At 43.0% G+C, this 24,553-nt stretch overlaps 2 protein-coding genes across 4 annotated transcripts in view; one reads left to right on the forward strand and one right to left on the reverse strand.

The window, feature by feature from the left end:
* C2H4orf19 (chromosome 2 C4orf19 homolog) overlaps positions 1 to 4,351 on the forward strand; it is a 40,555-nt gene extending 36,204 nt beyond the window's left edge. For 2 of the 3 annotated variants that reach the window (XM_010365827.2, XM_010365829.2), the window contains exon 3: positions 925 to 3,741. In XM_010365827.2, coding sequence (XP_010364129.2) covers positions 925 to 1,840 — 916 coding nt within the window. In that variant the 3' untranslated portion in view covers positions 1,841 to 3,741. Of the gene's footprint in view, positions 1 to 924 lie in introns of all 3 variants that reach the window. The other variant, XM_010365830.2, reaches the window with a different exon arrangement.
* A 17,547-nt stretch (positions 4,352 to 21,898) lies between these two features.
* The window catches only part of RELL1 (RELT like 1), an 80,152-nt gene continuing 77,497 nt past the window's right edge, over positions 21,899 to 24,553 (reverse strand). The window contains exon 7 of the mRNA XM_010365826.2: positions 21,899 to 22,731. The gene's annotated coding sequence lies outside the window, so the exon portion shown is untranslated. The remainder of the gene's footprint in view (positions 22,732 to 24,553) is intronic.

The raw sequence follows: 24,553 nt of genomic DNA on the forward strand, positions 1-24,553 counted from the left end.
GCTGAAAATAAATCACCCCAATCACATATGTGCTTTTAATTTTGTCCACACTGCATTTCATAAAACTGTGAGAAATATGAACATAAACTTCTAACTAAGACAAAGGGAAGAAAAGTAACTGATGATCTTGCTTTCTTAACAAATATACTGTCTTTTTAATTGTAGCTCTATTCTAGACCCATACATAAATAAGCTTTATTCCACTGTAATCATAATGTGATGTTTGGCTTTTTTCAAAAAATATGTATTATAAGTATCATTCCTGTGACTGCAGACTTCATATTTATCATTTTAATGACTGCATAATATTCCACTGAGAGGTTGTACTCCTTATGGCCCTATTAGTGGACCCTTGTTTTATTTATTGTTTTTTATTTTAAAATTCTATGAACCACTTTGTATTTTACTTTACCCCCTACCCCTCCTTCCTCCTTTTGGCTCTCTTCTTAAGATGTATTTCCAGCAGAACCTTGTTTTTGTTTTTCAAGACTGTCCTGCTCTGTCATCCAGGTTGGAATGCAGGGGCGTGATCTCAGCTCACTGCAGCCTCCGCCTCCCAGGTTCAAGCGATTCTCCTACCTCAGCCTCCCGAGTAGCTGGGATTACAGGCGCCCACCACCACGCCCAGCTAACTTTTGTACTTTTAGTAAAGATGGGGTTTCACCATGTCAGTCAGGCTGGTCTCGAACTCCTGACCTCAAGTGATCCACCCGCCTTGGCCACCCAAATTGCTGAGATTACAGGTGTGAGCCACCAAACATTTTTATACCAACTATATCTATTTGATTTAGACACACTTATCTAGGTTGAAAAGAGTAATCACAGAAATTAAATTAGCAGGTTTCGTAGAAAGAAGCAGGGCCTGTGGTAAAAATCTTTAATGATGGAGCAGACCTGACTGGTTTTTCATTGTCCTCCCTGCAGCTATCTCTTTGATCCAGTTCAAGTGTCCTCTCCTGGCTATGTCAATGAAGTCAACAGCTGCAAGCTAGATGAAGACGACACTGATAAACTGAAAGGCAAATGGAACAGTGAAGTCCTGGTGCAGAAAAATGACTCTCAGAGGCAGGGCTCAAAAAAGACTGAGAGCAGCAGCAGGACAGCTAATCCACGGGAGCCCTGCTGGCCTCACCAAGGGCCGCTCCCGCAGGGGGATGCTGGAGGGGAACACCATGCCTGCGGCATCAATGGCCTCGGCCCTGCTGCCGCTCCACAGCCCACTGGGAATCCCAGCCCTTCCCAGGATGACAGGGGCTCCTGGACCAGTACTGAAAATACTGGAGTTCCCCCAACTCAACCCTTCCTGGAAGGAGGGGGCACCAGGAAACAGGACTGTGTGCTACTGGCCTCAGAAGGAACCCAAGTCATGAGAAATGGAGACTCCAGAGCTCCTTCTGAGGCAGAAGGTTTTGCCTTGGAAGTACAAGACCATGTCTTCCAGATACCAGCCCCAGATTACCTTCAGCATTGGGGCCCAGCTGGAGACAACATTGACCATAATGAAAAGGACTGTGTTTTCAAGAACCATACTGAGGATGAGTCCCTTGAGGGAATTCAGCCCACAGTAGGGGAGCGTGGTTTGAATACACCCTTCTCTGGGAGGAGAAGCTGGGATTCATTGAATGAGGATGTGGAAACAGAAGTTCTAAGCATCTGCTTTAATGAGAAGGGTCCTGCTCATGCCATGCCTGTGGTTGACTCAGGAAACAGGCAGGAGGATGCCCATGGCTCCAGTGGAGACGGAGGTGGGGAGATTGTGGACGAGGATGCAGCGGTGGCGGAGGCCCTTGCGGCTTTAGAAGCGGCTACTGCAGGAGAAGATTTGGATGAGGCTGATTAGGGGAGGGGATTTGCACAGGGAGGTAAGCTGGTGTCATGCTGAGCATGCAGATGCATTTGCTCCCTGGATGCAGAGCAGGTGATTCTCCCAGCATGCACTAGTGCAGCCTTACCAGTTGTTTACATCCAGCATCTGTTCTGATTGTCAGCATCTGTCCCATGCTGCTTGTCACATATCTGGAGTTTCACTCTGTGTCGATGAGCTGTTATTCAGGACACTAGGAGAAAAATCTGAGTGGGTCATTGTGCCCATATCCACAGAAAGTGCAGAAATTGAACAGCTTGCTTGACAACCTCAAACATCTTTGAGCACCTGGTACAGATGTTTATGAGAATACTCTAAGATCTCAACCCTTGATCCCAAAGGCACACAATCACAGAGGATTCCTTTTGACTATAAACTGTTTACCTTGCTTTTGAGAGCCAAACATTGTACCCAACCTGGAAAAAGTAACTACCCCAATTAAAGTGCCTCATGAGTCCCCAGAGCATGGCTTAACTTCAGGGACAATTCTCCCAGGGAACTAAGAACTAACCAGTTGTTCAACAGCAGGTTAAGCTCAGCAGTTTTCACAGTAGAGCAGAAGTCCTCAGGAAACAAAAGGTTAGTCATTAGCTGAGATGTGATTTTAAAACACCTTGACCTTAACTTTTTTACATTATTACTTTTAAATCTCCTTTGGGATTGGGGAGGCTTGGCCAACATAGTCTTAAAACTGCTTGTGTCATATTTGGGTTTTAAGTTCATGACTTTCAGAACAGCAAAGCCATATATGAATGTTTTTATGCCATTAAATGTCTGATTCTAATTAAAATATAACAACGTATGTGTCTTTCTGTCTTAACTCAAAGGTGGTTCTAATTTTCTCAGAATATCAGTGACCCTGGATGTTACTTTCAATGTAAAGAGCTAATCTAGATGGCCGGGCACAGTGGCTCACGCCTGTAATCCCAGCACTTTGGGAGGCCGAGGTGGGTGGATCATGAGGTCAGGAGTTCGAGACCAGCCTGGCCAACATAGTGAAACCCCATCTCTACTAAAAATACAAAAAAATTAGCTGGGCGTGGTGGTGGGCGCCTGTAATCCCAGCTACTTGGGAGGCTGAGGCAAGAAGAATTGCTTGAACCCAGGAGGTGGAGGTTGCAGTGAGCCAAGATCGCGCCACTGCACTCCAGCCTGGGCGGCAGTACGAGATCCCGTCTCAAAAAAAAAAAAAAGAGCTAAGCTAAGCACAGTGGCTCATGTCTGTAATCTCAGCACTTTGGAAGACTGACGTGAGAGGACTGCCAAGGCCAGGAATTCAAGACCAACCTGGGTAATTTAACGAGACCCCATCTCTATGAAAAAAAAAAAAAAAAAAAAGAGCTAGACTACAAAATTATACTCAAGGAAGGGACCAAGTTGGTTTGCAGAGCCATGACTTTGGCTTTCTCTCTCTCAAGTTAAACTTGATGCCATAACTAAGTGTCTTGATCTTACCACAAAGATGAACAAGCCCTCTCTGGATTTCAGCCTTCTAATTCACTGAAACAAGGTCAACCATTCTAACATAACTCAATGGAGAATTTAAAGGCATTAAGGATGCTCAAAACTATTTAGAAAAAAAAACAACATGGAAGATGCTTTAGTTTGATGTTTTGTAACACAGAATTGAAATCTCACTGAACTTCGTTTGATTTCCAGCTTTGCCATGTGACTTTGGGCAAGTTATGTATCCCTTCTCTTTACCCATCTGGGAAGTGAGAATAATAAGAGTATGTGCTTGTAAAGATTAAATGAAATGATGTGTTTAGCACAGTGCTTGGGACACTAGGCACTCAAAAATGATGTCTTACCAGTTGAAAACAATTCCTTTAACAAACATTTTTACATCCTCACAACTGAAAACTCTAATACTGGGAGGTGTATATAATGTCATTATTTGATTTTGATAATTATTTAGTATAAAACATGATTTCTGAGCCTTCCAGCACCTTTAAGGATGGCACCCTTACAAATGCTTAATGAACATATGTTACCCTGGGTTAGTTTGGTATTGTAATGACAAGCCATCGCAAGTGACCTCTATATACAGGGTCACTCAGAGTCCTTAAAAAGATAAACTCTTGGTGTTGTTAATTGCATCAGAGGTATGTCTCCTTTTGTATTTAGTATACCAAATACTTAATATTTCAGAATGCTTATTCCTTCATTGACTTCCTAAGTGTATCAGTTGGGATTATGTTCAGTTGTATGGGATGAATGTTTTATACAAATAGAGGTTTATTTACCTCCTATGTAAAAGAAGTCTGGAGTTAGTGATCCAGGGTGGCAGATACAGGGTATCACTGACCCGTGTATCAGTGACTCATGTATCAATGGCCCATGTGTCAATGACCGGCGTATGAATGACCTATGCTTCTTCAGTCATGTTGGTTTCCTTCTCAACGTCACTTTGTAGTTCAAAATGACTGCTGTGGCTTCAGTCATTAGATTTACATTCCACGTTGGAAAAAGAATAGGTCAAAAACCTCACTCCCACTCTATTAAGGACCTCACAGAAGTATAATTCATCCCTTCCACGTATACTCCCTTTGGTCAAAATCTGGTCACTTGGCCACATCTAGCTGCAAAAGAGACTAGGAAAGTTGTCTTTCTAGGGGTGTGCATGGCTTTGCGAAATAAACTCAAAATGCAGTTACTGAGAAGGAGAAATGGACAATGCGTTTCGAGGCAGTCAGTTTACAGTCTCTGCCACAGGAGGCCTCAAAACCCAAACGCCTGGGATACAGCTGGTTTCAAAAGATTAGAAGATTGTGTGTACATTCAGTGTGGCACCAAAGGGGCTTCCACCTTTGGTCCAGGGGAAGGAGGACTGGACAGCTACTGCTGCTCCAACTTCCCATTGACATCTCCAAACCTGACGAAAGAAGAAATTCAGACAAGGAACGGGTAGGGTAAGGTATCAGGGCAGACAAGTCTCTTTCTCTTACCCAGACACACACTTTTGCATTTACATATATATATAATTTTACATCTTAGAACAGCTGCAGAGTTCACCATAACTGACAGCTCTCTAGTTTTAAAGATTCTCTTTTATGAATAACTGCTTCAAAAAGGTCGACAGATGGCCAATACTTTCAAGAGTTATTTAAAAGTAATTCTGGCCCCTTTCATCTTTACTCCAATATCCAGGCTCCCCCAAAGGAAATCAGAGGAAAGTAAAAAATCTTTAGGCTGAAAAGTAATTCCAGCTTTAAGCCTCATCTACCAGGTTGTCTAACAGCGAGCTGTCTGAGCACACTTATGTGTGTAGTATCTTCTTGCTGCAGCTTAGTGCCACCTCTTGTCAGAAAAGTGATGTTGAAAATAGCCAACCTTTTCAAACATTGTGGACAATTGGAAAGCACAATGCACTCTGATAGGAAAGCACTAACTGTGATTGGGGCGGACTTCACAGTTCTCCGTGAACCTTAAGCAATTGCATCACATGCATATTTACCATGTTAAATCCTGATTTTGAATTAAGATTATTTTATGTACATATTACACATAGGTTTCTTGAGCTAAGAAGCTAGATTTAACTTTTTACTGAGGGAAAATGAACTATCATATAAATATGAAATGAAATTTTTTCCCCTCATTGCCAAAGCTGATGTAGTGAATAGTTATAACTGGAAAAACCAGATACCCAAAAGAATGAAGAGAATTTTAGGTTTTTTTTTTTTTGAGACGGAGTCTTGCTCTGTCACCCAGGCTGGAGTGCAGTGGCCGGATCTCAGCTCACTGCAAGCTCCGCCTCCCGGGTTTACGCCATTCTCCTGCCTCAGCCTCCCGAGTAGCTGGGACTACAGGCGCCCGCCATCTCGCCCGGGTATTTTTTTTTTTTTTTTGTATTTTTTAGTAGAGACGGGGTTTCACCGTGTAGGCCAGGATGGTCTCGATCTCCTGACCTCGTGATCCACCCGTCTCGGCCTCCCAAAGTGCTGGGATTACAGGCTTGAGCCACTGCGCCCGGCCTAGAATTTTAGGTCTCTTAACATAGCACATGCCCAACTGTCTATGCTCAGTAAGTGCTGGCCATTCGTCATTTTCCTCCCTCTGCCCCACTCTGTCTCTCTGATTCTCTTCTCTTCCTACCTCTCCCATCCCTACCTCCAAGCCGGAGGCCTTAGAAAGAATGAATGAGACACCAGATGCAAGTACAAGCGCAAAGATCTCCTGACCTCCCCGGTTTGGTCATCTGTGTGCAACCATGCAGCAGACAGAGCACAGTCACTACTGCAGCACAGGGTGTAGCCTCCTTTCCTGGACTTGGACTTGACTCTTCATCAAGGGCACTGCTTTTCACACAACCAGTCTTTATGACGAAAATGTAGAAATTGTTGCTTTCTAGGTTTGTTTCATTGTTTTTTTTCTCTAGATTAAACCTCATGCATTTTAAAATCCTCTATTTTGGAGTTGGTGACAAACACAGACAAGCTGACATCTGTTTTTCATGGTAAATTCTTTCCCTGTTAACTAATAGAACAATAAGTTGTTCATTTATGTATTTACTAAATTTGTAAGTTTCTCTCGTATGTATCAGGTTATAGAAAACACACCTAAGTGGTCTGCTAACTTCTGAAGCACTCCCAGCTACTTTAAGAAACATTTTATGCAAGTCAATATGTTGATCGTAGATGATGCTTACCTGCACATTTAGTCACTTGGAGTCAACTATTAGCAATTTTTTTCAACGGAAATAACTGTACTAAACAAATGCCTTTGGCCTGAGATCTAAGTTAGTGTACGGCACAAGGGGGGAACTTAATACATATTTGTTGATTGAAAGAATAAAATCTTTTCCCCGTCTGGTTGGGGAGACATCATGCAGCTAGCCAGGACTGTGCTGGATTTTGACATGGTATAATAAAGGTATACATGGTGTATGTAATAAAAGATGTGGGAGCACAAATCCATAGGAATTTGAGAGGTTAGGAATTGTATTATTCAGGCCCTTCACTCTCAGCCTACCCTGCTCTATTTGAATAATGAGGCTTGTGGTGGTCTGTGGAAAAGTGGACAGAGTAGAATTTGGGCAGCTGCTGAAGGTTTGGTCTCTAGAATGAGTCCACGTTACCCTAAGGACAGTAATCCCAAATTGAGACCAAAACTTTAAGAAAACCAATGTTTGGGGCCAAGCAATGGGGAGCCTGGCCGACTTCATTTTTTAGTCATTTTGAACTCAATATTTAAAATCCTGGAGGAGAAGGAAAAAAAGGGTGTATATTAATGTAATGACACCCACATCTCACTGTTCTCTTGGCTCCTGGTGATGGGGGGAAAAAAGGTGCACCCAGGGTTGACTCTTCAGTTACACCGGCAGCCATGCGTCATGACCTCCAGGTCTTCAGAGGCCCTGCCCATGTGGCACGTGCCTGGTACTTCCCACACATGTGCCTCTGTAATCCTAATAAACCTGGGGTGAAATCTGGCTGTGCCTCTTGCTCACTGTGTGACCTTTTGACTTTAAGTTTCTTAAAGTTTCTGAGCCTCACTTTTCTTATCTGTGAAATGGGGATCATTCCTATTTCTAAGAACTGAAAGCACACATTCTCAAACTTCAGGGTGCCCCTGAGGCATGTGGTATGCTTGTTTAAAAGGCAGATTTCTGCACCTACCTCTAGCGATTCAGACTTAGTAGGTATTGAGTGGGGCCCTGGCATCTACTTTGTTTATGTAAGTAATTCTCCACACTTAGAGAAACACTTAAGACTCTCGCAGGGATTGCCACACCTTTTTTTTTTATCTTGCACCAGTTATCAATAAAAAGTACTGCACACACCCTTAATATAAACACTTTTATAACCATACTATCTTCTAATATGTTATATGCTTTATAGTATTTAGCAGTACTAAGATGAAGTAACAACATATCAGAGCATTAATTGTTTTTTTCACACCCCTGGGGTATGTGAAACCTACTTTGGAAACCACTGGTTTAGAAGATCAGATGAACTAGTACATATAAAAGCTCTCTGTAAATAGACAAAACTGGGCATATATATGTGTGTGTGTGTATATGTGTGTGTGTGTGTATGTGTGTGTGTGTGTATATATATATATATATATATATATATATATATATATATTTTTTTTTTTTTTTTTTTTTTTTTTTTGACATGGAGTTTTGCTCTTGTTGCCCAGGCTGGAGTGCAATGGCACGATCTTGTCTCACCGCAACCTCTGCCTCCTGCCTCCAAGCAATTCTCCTGCTTCACCCTCCCGAGTAGCTGGGATTACAGGGATGTGCCACCATGCCCAGGCATGTGCCACCACGCTAATTCTGTATTTTTACTAGAGACAGGGTTTCTCCATGTTGGTCAGGCTGGTCTCAAACTCCCTACCTCAGCTCATCCACCCACCTCGGCCTCCTAAAGTGCTGGGATTACAGGCGTGAGCCACCGCACCCAGCCCGGGCCAATATTTTTGAAAGCACATAGAGCATCCACATGAGTGTGAAGCACACACTGACAATACGAGCCCACCTGCAAATGCACTCAACACCACTGACCTGCAACTCTTCCTCCTCACCTGTGCTGCCCTCTGAGCCTTGTTCCTAGGAGACTTCTGTATTTGCTGCCTTTAAGCGTTTTGGAATAGTTAATATAGAACTAAGGTAGCATATGACCTAGAGACCAAAAGGTAGGCAAAGAATTTTACTTATCTCCCTAATCAAAACTACACATTCCAGACTAAAATGAGTGAGGCCATTGAGGACCAGGCTAATTAGAATACTTGTTTAGTCAGAATCTGGCTACTTTGAAAGCACAGCAATGCAATTTCTCTTGACATAAATGACCAACTTAAAAAAAATCCCAGAAAAATAATTCCATTTCTAAGTCCAACTAATTCTTTTCCATTCTCCAAAATATTCCTAAAGCTATGAAGAATGGTAAACCTCAGAATTTACAAAAATCAGGAAGAGTTCACAGGCCACAGAAGGTCCATAACCTCTACTCATCGGCCGATGTGCTGCTCTTTCTGTCTTAGATGTTGATGCTTAGAAAGGAAAAAAAAGCTTTACCAATTTTTGAATACACAAGATCTAGGGTCTAAGGTTTTCATGGCATCAGCCGTAAGCCGGGTGACAAACCATCAAGGACTGTTGTGGTTTTTAAATTAAAATTTATAGGGGCTGGGTACGGTGGGTCACGCCTGTAATCCCAGCACTTTGGGAGGCCGAGGCAGGCGGATCACTTGAAGTCAGGAGTTCAAGACCAGCCAGGCCAACATGGTGAAACCCTGTCTCTACTAAAAATACAAAAATTAGCCAGGGCTGGTAGTGCTCGCCTGTAATCCCAGCTACTTGGGAGGCTGAGGCAGGAGAATTGCTTGAACCCAGGAGTCAGAGGTTGCCGTGAGCCGAGATCATGCCGGTGCACTCCAGCCTATATATATATAATATATAATACAGATTATTAAATATATATATATATAAAACTCCTCCTACAGCTACTTTTCTGCAAATAACTCATGAGTTCTTTTTGTTGGTTTGGTTGGTTGACTGCAAATGACGGAAACCCAAACTAGATAACAAAAGAATATCCTTGAATGTTCTGTTCTAGGAAATAAAGTGAAACTCTGTCTCAAAAAAAAAACAAAAAAGTTTATAGGAAAAAGATGTATAGAGAAAAAAATCTGCAAAGACACTACTTCAAAATAATTTGCCCTATTAACATAGAAATTGTATTCAGTAATTTCTGGGAGCCATCAAGTTATGGGTTTCGGTATTTTGTTGTTGTTTTTAGTATTTTTATAGGTATGACTATAGCTTAACATTTTCAATACTGCTATGTGTTAAACACCAAGCGCAGCCAGCCTCGTTCTAAGTCCTGCACGGGAATCACCTCACTGAAGTCTACCGTGATGCCATGAGCTGTAGGTATGACTGTCCCCATTTCACACATGGTAAAATGGAGGCTCAAACAGCTAAATAACTCATCCAGAATCACACAACCAGACAGTGGCAGAATCTCAACTGAACCCAGATTGAACAACAAACCGGTGCCTTTATTTATTTATTTATTTATTTATTTATTTATTTATTTATTTATTTTTGAGATGGAGTCTCGCTCTGTCACCCAGGCTGGAGCGCACTGGTGTGATCTCAGCTCACTATAACCTCTGCCTCCCAGCTTCAAGCGATTCTCCTGTCTCAGCCTCCCGAGTAGCTGGGATTGCAAGCGGTGCCACCATGCCCAGCTAATTTTTTTGTATTTTGATAGAGACAAGGTTTCCCCATGTTGCCCAGGCTGGTCTCGAACTCCTGAGCTCAGGCAATCCACCCGCCTCGGCCTCCCAAAGTGCTAGGATTACAGGCGTGAGCCACCGCGCCTGGCACAAACCAGTACTTTTAAAGATGACGTAATACGCCTCTCTGTGGCAATCTGTGTTGCCCTTAGACAAAGACAAGGGCTGAAGCAAAATGTGAGACAACCCAATTTTGTATATGTAAAATTATAATAAAATATGTAAAATTTTGTATATGTAAAATTATATGTCAATTGGGAATAAAGGGGGGTTTTGTTCTGGTTCTAAGGAAGATTGTAATAAAGAATAGAAAAGTTAGTCAAGGCCTTGTAACCATAATAGGTCTGTGGCCCAATGTGCAGCAAGTCAATAGCTGAGACGCAGGGCTGCAGCAGAGCGAGAGGTTTAATGGGAGGGCCACTGAGCGAGGAGATGGAAGGAAACCTCAATCCGACTCCCTGAGGAGTTTGGGGCTAGGCATTTTAAAGGGTTTGGAGTAAGCCTAAGTGTGGTGATAGTTGATTGGTGGAAGAGTGCAGGGTGAAGTCACAGGACAGGATGATGAAGAAACTGTATTCTCATGCTGATCCCATTTGTCTGGGTGGTCTTCAAATCGGTTGGCTGTCAGCTATTTCACTGGAATTTGGGGGGAAACACCTTTAGCAATTCTAACAGAAGCTTTATGATTCTAATGTCAGAAATCCTATCTATAGCAACAATGGGGATGCAGACGGTCAGGATCTAGTGCTACTACAGGACTTTTGGTGACAAGGAAGTGGGCCAAAGTACAGCCTGATTAATGCTTAATCCAGAATTCTCGTTAACCCTGTGAGGACAGCTTCAGCTTTGTCTGTAAAATCTCTGAGACTGTCTACTGTCAATGGTATTTTTACGGCAATCCTAGGACCATGAATTTCCTCTCCCTACAAAGGATGAGGCAGATCCAGGGGCCATATGTCTATGTCCCCACCCGTGAATCACTCCTACGTAGCTTAAGATTCCTTTCCTCAGTTTCATCATCTGTATAGTGGAGCTGGTGGCTATGCCTCTCTCTGGGCCATAATGAGATTTAAATGAGATAAAAAGTGTTTAGCACGCACCCAGACAAATAAACAGTAAGTGTTAGATGTAATTTTGTCCGAGTACCGTGGCTCACGTCTGTAAACCCAGCACTCTGGGAGGCCGAGGCGGGCGCATCACTTGTTGTCAGGAATTGAAGACCAGCCTGGCCAACATGGCAAAACCCCATCTCTACTAAAAATATAAAAATTAGCCAGGCGTGGTGGCAGGCACTTGTAATCCCAGCTACTCTGGAGGCTGAGGCAGGAGAATTGCTTGAACCCAGAGGGTGGAGGTTGCAGTGAACTGAGGTCGCACCACTACACTCCAGCCTGGGTGACAGAGCGAGACTCCATCTCAAAAAAGAAAAAAAGTTACATGTCATTTTATTATCCAGCGAAGGTCATTGGCCCACTTTTATGAGTAACACTCAATGCTTTTTTAAATAGCTAGATCTTTGTTGCTACCCACCAAAGCTGTATGAATCACTTCTAATAATACTAATTTCTAAACTGGGTAAGTTCTGTTCTACCTACATCATTAATAATCATCTAACGGCAAACATGCATCTTGGGGGCACTTCAATTTTAGTGTATTTTTATTCTCATTATCTTCATCATTTAACAATTGTAGAACACACGGGAATTTATCCTTTCAATTTTAAGTCACTTTGCATTTGAAGTGAATATGTATAGCATTAATATTGACCCTTTCTTTTATCTTTCCTCTTGCCCCAAATAAGATTTTATAAAATAAAATGCATTTTTAATACAAAACAGACACCATGGAAGATTTGGCAGGGTTGATTGGTTATTTTGGAGAGGTTGTGTCTGGCTTGGTTTTTATTTAGTATGGGGGTTTTGTGTGTGTGCGTGTGTGTGTGTGCATGCGTGTGTGTGTGTGTGTGTGTAGTTTTTGTTTGATTTGGTCAACATTAAGATGCTCATCTGTAATAAGTAAACCCATATATTTTTTCAATTTGGGAGTAATGTTATGATTTCAAGAATATTTTGTCTATGCTTTCTCAGCTAGATTAACTTGGGAATGAAAATGAATTGAGTTACTGGTCGATCTGGGTTCATTCAACATCAGTCAAGGCAAGAAAGTTGGCCGGGCACAGTGGCTCACGCCTGTAATCCCAGCACTCTGGGAGGCCGAGTTGGGTGGATCATGAGGTCAGGAGATCGAGACCATCCTGGCTATCATGGTGAAACCCCGTCTCTACTAAAAATACAAAAAAACTAGCCGGGCGTGGTGGTGGGCGCCTGTAGTCCCAGCTACTCAAGAGGCTGAGGCAGGAGAATGGCGTGAACCTGTGAGGCGGAGCTTGCAGTGAGCTGAGATCATGCCACTGCACTCCAGCCTGGGCGATAGAGCGAGACTCCATCTCAACGAAAAAAAAAAGGAAAAAGGGAAGAAAGTCATCCGCTCCAATAAGGCAGTTGACCTGCCATCAGGAAAACTTTAGGCCCCGTAGGCTTTGCAGTTACATCTTGTACCTGGTTCCTTCCCCAGCCCACCTTCAAATGTTATAAACAATATGACTGTGGTAGAAACATGAAAAACTAACTCTCAAAAGGCAAAATCCCCATCATTTATTCCACTACAGAGGGTTGGAACTTGGCATCTCTGCGGCCAGTAGATTGTTCTATTTTGTCTCAGAGACCACTGAGTGAGCACTGACTGTCCCTAGCCCTGTACTAAGTGCATTACATGTCTGAGCTCATATGATCCTCACAACCACCCTTAAAGGCACATATTATCTTCATTCTATAATTAGAAGACAGGGTCCAAAGAGTTTAAGGTCACAGATGGCCAAAGGCATCTGAATCCCAAATCTGTGCTCTTATTGGGAGCTGTAAGAATGAGCCCTATGCCAATCCAGGAAAGATGGTGAACGAAAACTCTCCTGAAGCAATAAAAGGAAGAGGGTTTGCAAACCAGTTTCACAACAGAAACCGCACCATGGCCAGGCCTTCTGGCGATGGATTCAAGGCAGCTCTAGGAAGTGTCAGCTGCAGGGCTGGATGCCAGAGCTTCACTTTCCATGTGGCTCTGTAACTCCTCCTACAGCTACGTTCCTGCAAATAACTGCATTAGTCATGAGTTCTTTTTGTTGGTTTGGTTGGTTGGCCGCAAATGACAGAAACCCAAACTAGATAACAAAAGAATTTCCTTGAAATGTTCTTGAAGTTCAGAAGGGCGACTAGGCCTTGGGGACAACTGAATCTGGGGCTTGAAAGCAACCAGACTAGTCACAGTGGCTCATGCCTGTAGTTCCAGCACTTTGGGAGGCCAAGGTGGGCAGATCGCTTGAGCTCAGGAGTTCGAGACCAGCCTGGGCAACGTGAAAAAAACTCGTCTCTTCGAAAAATACAAAAAAAAAGTAGCCGAACATGATGGCCCGCGCCTGCAGTCCCAGCTACTTGGGAGGCTCAGATGGGAGGATTGCTTGAGCCTGGGAGTTCGAGGCTCTGGTGAGCCATGATTATACCACTGCATTCAAGCATAGGTGACAGACTGAGACTCTGTCTCAAACCAATAAAAAAAAAGAAAGAAAGCAACCTGCACTGCCTGTCTTCCCTCTGCACATTCCCCACCTTTCCTCACACCAGGAAAGAAGACTACACAGCAGGAAATATGGTCTCCACCAGCCCCCTAGCCTACAGCTTTAGCCACCAGAGCAATAAACCATTTTTTTCCAGCCCGTTTGCTGGAGAAAATGGTTTATTGCTCTGGCAGCTAATGCTGTAGCTTTAGCCATGGGAACCCTTATGGGTTCCCCCACGAGGCTATGGAACTCTGTGGCTCAGTTCCACAGCAAGTAACTTGCCGGCTCAGCTCTACTCAAAGTTGAGTGTGCTGGGCCATCCACACCCACTCTGATCGGCTGTGGGGTATGGATGCATGTACAGCCCTTTACAGCAGTCGCGCCCTCGGCAGGGGTGGATGAGAAGACAGTGAATTTGCAGGCATTTTTCTGATCCTTAAAACTCCTGTGAGACAGGTCATTTTACAGATGGCATTGAGGCTCAGAAAGATAAGATACCTTTCTCAATATCACACAGTGGTGAGTGGCAGAGCTGGGGCTCAAACGCAACAGCAAAGGTCGTGCCTACTTCTCTGAGACCACACCACTTCCATGACAGCATTCAGCGCACGGGATTCCCTCCAAAGTGGAACCCAATCGTTCTCACCAGTATCCGGGTAACACCTGCAGGGACACAAGCTCCCAGGTGAGAAACTGGAGGGTCCGATGAGAAAAACAATAAAGACAACCTGGCAGCGCCAGAAAATGGATTAGAAAAAAAACTAGACTTGAACCTTTACTCTCATAAAATAGCTAATGGTAGTCTTTCGTTTTTAAAGGTGGACTTTTGTTTATTTATTCGTTCAGCAAAAAATCACGAGTGCTTTCTGCGCACCAGGGCCGGAGGGAAGATACAGCACCAACCCCCAACGGCCGTGCAGTTCTCCTATTGGGCCAGCAGAGGGGGCGAAGGGCCAGTTCTGTGAGAAGACCTGCAGGGCTGGACACCGGCTGAACCGCGTCGGCAGCCACACGACCACCTGGCCAAGCCACAAAATGCCCAAGACAAAGAAGTCCCACGTGTCCTTTAGGTGTTTAGAGCTACAGTGAGGGTCCCTGGGGAGATCTGGGAACAGTCCTGCACCATGGTCCTGGGAAGATGAGGAGAGAAGGAGGGAATCCTTGGGTAGAACCAACATGCCCCACCCAGACAAAAGGGTGGGAGGATCTAAGAACTGGCAAGTCAAACCTCAGATACAAAACATAGTCCTCTTTGACCACACAACAAGCCCTCAGTGATACTACATACTGAATCGCGCGACCCCGTTTCCAAGCCCCCAACTCTACTATCCCTCAGTGAGACGAAAGGAAGGGTTCCCCACCTTTTCACTACAGCCGACTGGGGTGGAGGAAGCCTGGATGTAAAGATAGATTTGAAAAAGAAGTGCAGGAGCATTCAAGGCCATGGACAGGCCCCCTGGCAAATTCACCTAGGAGCTGCCAGGGTGGGGAGATTGCTGAACCAATTGTTCAGGGCCAGCGTTGCAAAGCTAGCGTCTGTCATCATGGGGAACAGAAGGGTCATATGTGCCGCATTGCCAGCTTCCCACTACTCCCCTAACCAGCCAAGAAAGACATGAAAGCCAGTTAGTGACCAAACGTCCCCATTCTGCATTACACATGTACTAGAGGGGATACCCAAAAGGCCAATTAATCAAAAACTAAGCTCATCACCCCAAGTGACCCCTTTCAACTATAAAACAGGTTGTTGGGGGGAATTTCTAATGTCCATCCTAATGCACACATTCTGAGTTTCTTGTTCTCATGTTGTGTGACTTGGTCACAAATGACCAAGTCAACCTTTCTACTTCCTCAGCATAAGCTGTTATTGATCATCTTGTTTTCAAGGAGACACGCGCACACACACACACACGCACACTCCAAATCACAATCCTATGAGGTATCACACAGAGTGAAGTTTGCTGTATATGCTTTTTTTTTTTTTTTTTGAGACGGAGTCTCACTCTGTCGCCCAGGTTGGAGTACAGTGGCGCTATCTCGGCTCACTGCAAGCTCCGCCTCCCAGGTTCACGCCATTCTCCTGCCTCAGCCTCCCTAGTAGCTGGGACTATAGGTGCCCACCACCACGCCCGGCTAATTTTCTGTATTTTTAGTAGAGATGGGGTTTCACCGTGTTAGCCAGGATGGTCTCGATCTCCTGACCTCGTGATCTGCCCGCCTCGGTCTCCCAAAGTGCTGGGATTACAGGCGTGAGCCACTGCACCCAGCCTGCTGTATATACATTTTAAAACTTTCAACCAGGATATGAAGGAGAGATAGAATGCAGATGGTGACAAATGACTCTGTGTTACAAATGAGTCACATTCCCATGCGAAAGGGGATGGGGAACAAAGGAGCTGACCTAAGTACCGTACACACACACACACACACACATACACACACACACTACTTCAGTTGGCAAATGTGTTTCTCACAGTAATATATTTTCAAACTACTTAATATGTATGCTAGCGTTGAATAAACATGTAAAAATATCATAGATAATAAGAGCCGGGTTTCCTCTCTGTAGGAAAAGAAAGTTACAAATAAGGAAAGCAGGAAGGTTAGAAGGAGTACTATGGAGCAAGACTGGAGTCAGAGGTAGCAGTGTGGACCCATGCTTTTGTTTTACAGATATATACAAAAATACATAAAGATGTGTGTATCCATATGTGTTGGTGTGTGTATGTATATATGTGTGTACAGGGGGCCTAGTAGCTGTGACATTTCAGCATCAATGAGGACACCTAGTGCTCTTTATTTCTAAACATCATTGTACAATAAAAGGAACCAGGGCTCCTTGGGTTAGTGGTTAATTTCAGGTCTGGGGCAAGGAAAATACAAGATAAGATGAACCTGGAGCATCTTGTGGTGCCAGGAAGTAATACAGGGCTTTCAAAAAAGAAAGGACCTCTAATCCTAGCACTTTGGGAGGCTGAGGTGGGTGGATCACTTGAGGCCAGGAGTTCGAGACCAGCTTGGCCAATATGGTGAAACCCCCTCTCTACTAAAAATACAAAATTTAGCCAGGTGTGGTGTTGTATGCTTGTAATCCCAGCTACTCAGGAGGCCAAAGCAGAAGACTCGCTTGAAGCTGGAAGGCCAAGTTTGCAGTGAGTCAAGGTTATACCACTGCACTTTGGCCTGGGCGACAGAGTGAGAGTTTGAAATAAAAAAAAAAGAAAGAAAGAAGAAGAAGAAAGAAAGAAGAGAAAGAAAGAAGGAAGGAAGGAAGGAAGGAAGGAAGGAAGGAAGGAAGGAAGGAAGGAAGGAAGGAAGGAAGGAAGGAAGGAAGGAAGGAAGGAAGGGAAAGAAAGAAAGAAAGAGAAAGAGAGAGGGAGGGAGGGAAAGAAAGGGAGGGAGGGAGAGAGGGAGGAAGAAGGAAGGAAGGAAGGAAGGAAGGAAGGAAGGAAGGAAGGAAGGAAGGAAGGAAGGAAGGAAGGAAGGAAAGAAGGGAGGGAGGGAGGGTAATAGGTGGAGGAGGGAAGGAGAAAAGTAAAGTAAATGATGGAACCACATCAAAGGACATGGGCACCAACCTGAAAGGGTTCTCTGCAAATGTAATCAAGTTACAATGAAGTCATACTGGATTAGGGTGGACCCTAAACCCAATGCCTGTTGTCCTTATAAGAGGACACAGGGAAGAAAGCACGGAATGGCCAGAATTGCCAGCACCCACCAGAAGTTAGCAGGGAGGCATGGGCCAGATTATACCCCAGAGATATCAGAAAGAATCCCCCTGCATATACCTTGACTTCAGGTTCTGGCCTTCTAGATGGTGAAAGAATACATTTCTGTGTTCTGGGCCAGCCAGGTTTCGGTAATTTGTTATGGTAGCCCTAGAAAAGTCATACAGATGGTAAAATTAATGTGTGAAAGTTTAAGCAGAAATAAGATATTCGCCTAATCTCTAAGTATCTTCCCTCTAATATTTATTAATTACAAAGGGAAAATAGTAACTTTATCAAAATGAAACCTGACAGACACCACCTTGGGCAATGATGAAGGCTGACATCACTGGTAATACGTACCGTCATGTTCCCAACACGATGTAATGGGAAGGGCGCATCACCTGTATGGTGTCCCTTCCCTTATGCAAAACCTGTCTGATCACAAGAATCAGCTGGAACATCTAGGTTGAGGGACATTCTACAAAAGAACTGATTAGTACATTCAAGTGTCAAGATCACGAAACACAAGAAAAGACTAAAGGCAGCCAACGATCAAAGGAGACAGGATCCAACAACGAAATGCAGTGGGAGATCCCGGAACAGCAGGGGACATCAGTGAGACAACGGATGCAATTAAAAGAACATTGTGATTTAATGAATGGTACCGTACCACTGTTAATTTTTTTAGTTGTGATCACTTTTTTATAGTTAAGATGGTAACATACGGGGAAATGGAGGGAAGGGTTCACATGAACTCTGTACTGCTTTTGCAACTCTGCTATAAGTCCAAAATTATCTTCAAATGTAAAAAGTAGTAACCGGCATACTCATTTTATTGCAATTTGCTGTAGTGTGCTTTGCAGATATTGCAGGGCTTTCTTGTTTTTGTTTTGTTTTTTAATAAACTGTAGGTGTGTGGCAACTCTGCAAGGTGAACAGATCCATCAGCACCACCACTTTTTTTTTTTTTTTTTTTTTTTTTTTGTTTTGAGATGGATTCTCTGTCACCCAGGCTGGAGTGCAGTGGGGCAATCTTGGCTCAGTGCAACCTCTTCCTCCCGGGTTCAAGCAATTCCCCTGCCTCAACCTCCTGAGTAGCTGGGAATACAGGTGCGCACCACCACACCCCGCTAATGTTCTGTTTGTTTTTGTATTTTTAGTAAAGACGAGGTTTCACCATGGTGGCCAGGATGGTCTCGATCTCCGGACCTCGTGATCCACCTGCCTTGGCCTCCCAAAGTGCAGGGATTACAGCCATGAGCCACCGTCCCGGCCATCAGCACCACTTCTCCAACAGCACATACTCACTCGTGTCCCTGTGTCACATATGGGTAATTCTTGAAATATTTCAAACGTTTCCATTATTATTAAATCTATTATGGTGATCTGTAATTTCTGATGTTATTATCGTAATTGTTTTGGGATGACATGAACTGTGCCCACATAAAATGACGAACTTAATCTGTAAATGCCATGTGTGTGTGTTCCCACTGCTCTACCAACCAGTCATTCCCTTGTCTCTCTCCCTCTCCTCAGGCCTCCCTATTCCCTGAGACAAAATATTAAAATTAGGCCAATCAGTAACCCTAGAATGGCTTCTCACTGCTCAAGTGAAAGGAAGGGTCACACGCATTTCACCTGAAATCAAAAGCTAGAAATGATTAAGCTAAGTGAGGAAGGCACGTCAAAAGCCGAGACAGGCAGAAAACTAGGTCTCCTGTACCAAATAGTTAAGTTGTGAATGCAAAGCAAAAGTTCTGAAGAAAATTAAAAATGCTACTCTAGCAAATACACGAACGATAAGAAAGTGCAACAGCCTTATTGCTGATATGGAGACAGATTCAGTGGCCTGGAAAAATCAAACCAGCCACAACATTCCCTTAAGCCAAAGCCTAATACAGAGCCAGGTCCTAACTTAGTTGATAAAGCAGCATCAGAGTTTGAGATGATTGAATTTTGAAAGATGTTCTACTGTGATAAAATGCTATCAAACAGTACTGCATGCTATAGAGAAAACTTTCATGAAAGGTGGGGTCAATCAGTGCAGCAAACTTTATCACTGTGTTATTTTAAGAAATTGCCACAGCCACCCCAACCTTCAGTAATCACCACCCTGGTCAGTAGCCTTCCACATTGAGGCAAGATCCTCCAGCAGCAAAAAGATTACGACTTGCTGAAGCCTCAGATTATCGTATTTTTTTTAGAAATAAAGTATTTTAAATTAAGGTATGTACGTTTTTGGACAGAATATTATTGCACATACTTAATAGGCTATAGTATAAACATGACTTTTTTATATGCAGCGGGAAACCAGAAAGCTCATGTGGCTGGCTTGCTTGCAATATTTTCTTTTTTTTTTTTTGAGACGGAGTCTCGCTCTATCGCCCAGGCTGGAGTGCAGTGGCTGGATCTCAGCTCACTGCAAGCTCCGCCTCCCGGGTTTACACCATTCTCCTGCCTCAGCCTCCCGAGTAGCTGGGACTACAGGCGCCCGCCACCTCGCCCGGCTAGTTTTTTGTATTTTTTAGTAGAGACGGGGTTTCACCGTGTTAGCCAGGATGGTGTCGATCTCCTGACCTCGTGATCCGCCCGTCTCGGCCTCCCAAAGTGCTGGGATTACAGGCTTGAGCCACCGCGCCCGGCCGCAACATTTTCTTTATTGCAGTAGGCCGGGGCTAAACCCACAGTGTCCGCAAGGTATGCCTGTGTTAGGGGAAGGGATAAGGATGCTGCAGGACGGGAAACCCCATGAGGAAAGTCAGCCAATGATCACTTGATATTTCAAGACACAAGAAACTCAGCACTGTAAAAAATTAAGCTCAATAATTAGACTGCCACGAGTGAACTTCCAGTGTACAAGGCGCTAATAATTGGATCGCTCACAAGACAACACACTGCGTTTAACATTTTTATTTTTAACTCAGCTTTGGTAGTACAAAAGTCATAAAAGTACAAACCAGACAGTTAAAAATACACTTGACACTCGAAATGGTGAAAAATTTCCTTTACAAATTTTTACATCAAGGTAGTAGCCAACTCATTTATGACACCAAAAAGTTGTCCATCATTAGTGTTTTCTAGAGAAAGTCTGCTGTGGATTCCCTCATCCTTAGAAAGAAGGAGAAGAAACACAAGACCTGTAAACATCAGTAGCTTTGGGAACACTTAGGAATTCTCAGAGAGTTCAGTATAAACCAGTAAAAAGCGTATGTGTTGAAAATATTGAACACTTAACTTTTGGCAAATTTGGAAGCCTGCCAGACAAAAACTGCTCAAGTATTAGAAAATATTTAAAACATACTCTTGGTATAAATACAATTTTAAATATTTTTGAGTATTCTCTTGCCTGTTGTATTGCTATTTTAAAAGAAAAAAAGTGCTCTGACTTGCATAAGATGGAAAAATAATTAAAGCTAAAGAATATCTTACATTTTATCCCCCACCATTTTGAGGGCATATTTTTAAAGCAAAAAAGTATGCTTGTTTGTTTTTAATTAAAACAATTAGCCTAGGCTGCACATATATTATTTACACTAATACATACCACTAGAAGTCCTATATTGCTACTTTCTGGATCTCAGCGAAATTTATTTCCATACTGACTTTCTCCGGTCCACAGTGTATATGAATGTATACACACACAGTGTTTATTAGTTGTCAGTAAAAATTCTCATGGAACTGAATTCCCCATTTACTTAAAAGGTTAGACATGTTTAGTTTGATGCTGGAAATAGAATCGCTTAAGTCTATGTACAGTAAATACTGTGAAGTATATTTTTATGGAAATCACCTTTTGGGACACAAACGAAAGATGTGCTTTTTCTATGTGAAATAAAAGAAGTGCCCGAGGCACCACCAACACTGACATGGAGGCAGGTCTTGGAGACCTCGTAACTGGCCTCCCCCACAGCTCACCCCAGAGCTACCATAAATCACGTACTACTATTTATGCCTCTGGGTCCTTTCAGGTGTTTTGTAAAATGTACAGTTAAAAAAAAAAAGAAAAAGAAAAAGAAAAGTTTGTCAGGCCTAAAGGGAAAGTAACTGGAGTATTTTATATAGGGAGCATTAGTTACAAGAGGAAAAACAGGAAATACATAAAGGAAAACATGCCAGAGGTAGGTGCAGGCCCATCTTGTATGAGAAGCAGGGTTCTTTTGGCTTGGCCTTGGGTTGTCCAAACAAATTTGTGTGTGTGTGTGTGTGTGTGTGTGTGTGTGTGTGTGTGTGTGACTTTAAACCATTTTCTCCTTTATTCAACGGATTGACCAAGAATCGCTCAGCTAAAGGTTAAAAAAAAAAAAAAAAAAAGACCGGGTGCAGTGGCCCACGCCTATAATCCTAGCACCTTGGGAGGCCAAGGCAGGTAGATCACCTGAGGAGGTCAGGAGTTCAAGACCAGCCTGACCAATATAGTGAAACCCCGTCTCTGCTAAAAATACAAAAATTAGCCAATTTTGGTGGTGCATGCCTGTAATCCCAGCTACTCAGGAGGCTGAGGCAGGAGAATCGCTTGAACCTGGGGAGATGGAGATTGCAGTGAGCCGAGATTATGCCACTGCACTCCAGCCTAGGTGACAGAGCGAGACTCCGTCTCAAAAAAAACCTTCTCAAAATGTTTAAGTGCTGTAGGAGTGACATGGTAGTGGCAGGAGTTAATGCTGAATTTGTAGTCAAGGAATCCAAAGTCTAGCATCTGGTCCCATCTGACTCCATGGTCCCTTGGGGAATCAACTCCTCAGGGCTAGACTAGATTATTTCCACTGAGCTTTTACCACTGAAGAGTCATCTTTTATCTTTTGTAACAGCTAACCGGTATGTATAAAGATCTTCTTACACCCAGTGTCAAAACAGGATGTAGGAACTGGAAAAAGAGAAACACACGCTCACGTGCACACATGTATACACATGTACACACACACCCCTGAGCATAAGCTCAGACTGTACGTGAATAGTATCACTGCACATGCTGATCATAATGGAAAAACTACAGTGTGTACACCAAGGCCTGGGATTAGGGGCTGGGAAGGGTGGAGGCGGGGAGTGGTTAAGAAGATAAAAACAGCTCTTTCCTTCCCCGGAAGTATAATAAATTGTTCAAGACTCTTTCAACCAAAACTTGTTTCAAAGCAAACTGAATTTTGTATACGGCACAGCAGTAACATTCCCTTTTAGGTTTTATTCACATGCCTGCTGACTCCATGACAGAAATTGTATAAAATTTATAAAAAATTCCCGAGGCAACTTCATATCTTGTAAGTTTTCAGTCTCTTAGAGTTCTTCAAGTCAAGTCATTGCTGCAAGAGAAAACAAAAAAAGTAGATCTTTAACCAAAGGTAAGCATCATATCACATATTAATCTGCCTGAGCATTGAAAAACACAGAAGAATTATAATCTATTCTTACCCTGTCCCGTCCCATCCCACCCCATTCCTTCCACCATTACACATTGTTTTTCTAGAATTCAGTCTAAAGAAATTAAAGTAAAATATAACTAATTTCAAGAGTTCTCTCGAGATCTGGCTGTTTAAACGGACGTACCCCTCCGCCTTTCTCTCTCTTGCTCCTGCTTTTCCCATGTGATGTGCCTTCCATAGGTGGGGGTCTCTACTGACCATCCAGGACAGCACAGTTGGGATTTCAAGTAAGAATACAATGATTAAACATTCCATCTTAGGTCTTTATTGCACCTTCAGGGTTCTGGATTGTATTTTTAAGTCATTCTAACAACCAACCCTTGTCAATGTCTACATTTACATTACAAACAAAGCCCCACACTTGTAAAATAGCTCCCTGCTTTTTAAATGACCTTTTATAACTATCTCATGTAATGAACAGCTCTGTGACTTTTTACTTTCCTGTTTGACAGACTGGGATAACCCAGGACAGGACTAAAATTACAGAGCTCCCCGTGTATGCTAAAACACATATACCATGCAGGTGAACCCACACGAGGTTCAGGAACAAAACGTTCTCCTATCTGCCAAAATCCTGTGTACCCTATAAATGCTAAACAAAACCAGAGATAGACCCAGCTTGCAGAAATATGAAGAAATAGCATGAAGTTGGTAGAAGTGTTTTGAAGAACATACTTTTTACTTATTTTACAGATGTCCTTCAAGATGTGTCCCTTATTATTATCTATGTTATCCTCTTCTGTCATTTGGTCATCCATAATATTCAGTGGTTATAAGAGAATAGAGACAGATCACAAGCGGAAGAATGAGGAGAGAGAGACAGAAAGAAAGAGATTTATTTCCCAAATGAGATGATGAGCAAAGGACCTTTATCCCCTTAGCTAAAAAGGAAATGAAACATTGTCCAATAAAACAGCAAGGATCAAGTTTTTAATTCTAATGAAATAAGTAATACCCTGCACTGAATTGCCAAAACTGTTCAAGAACTGCAGATTTTTACTGTAAAACTGAACAAAGTCAAGTCTGGAACTACTTTCAGGTAAGAGTCAATTCATAGAAACATTCTAGCAGAGGGTAGAAAGGTAGAAAGGCCAGAGGTAGAGAAATATAAAAATGGCCCTAAAAAAAAAAGGAAAAAATGAGAGGGAATTTTCCAGGCAAAACCTTAAACTAGGCCATTATCTAGAAAACAGGTATGGTATTCCACTATTTTTATGTCTCCTCTTCATGTGCTCCCTTAGAACTAGATATTTTTGCATCAAGGAAAATAACAAAGTGACAGGTGGGGGATGTCAGGCCTAGAAAGCAATGTTTCATCACAGTAACAGTTTTCACTGCAACCTAGAAACACTCCTCATTTTGAGTGTTTTGCACAGATTTGACCGGCTTTAAGAACGGGGCATGCAAGAATACAGGCTAGGCTAAGAAGGAGGGGCCTGGATTCAAATCCAGACCCCCACTGCCAGCTGTGGAAACATGGCTGTCTCTGTAGCATTCTCTCACAGGGTTACTGGGGATTCGACGTGAGATGATCCTATGCACAACGCTTAATACGAGGAAAAGCGATCAGTGTGCTCCGAAAGGTTAACTATTCTGGTCATTACCATCATCCAATTCTCTGCTCTCAACAATCACATTAGCTTTCTTCAACAGCTGCCTTCTGCAGCTGATAAAAACTGCACTGTCTGCAATATCTTCGAGA

This window comes from Rhinopithecus roxellana, chromosome 2, assembly GCF_007565055.1.
Source record: "Rhinopithecus roxellana isolate Shanxi Qingling chromosome 2, ASM756505v1, whole genome shotgun sequence".
In the NCBI taxonomy this organism is placed as follows: Eukaryota; Metazoa; Chordata; class Mammalia; order Primates; family Cercopithecidae; genus Rhinopithecus; species Rhinopithecus roxellana.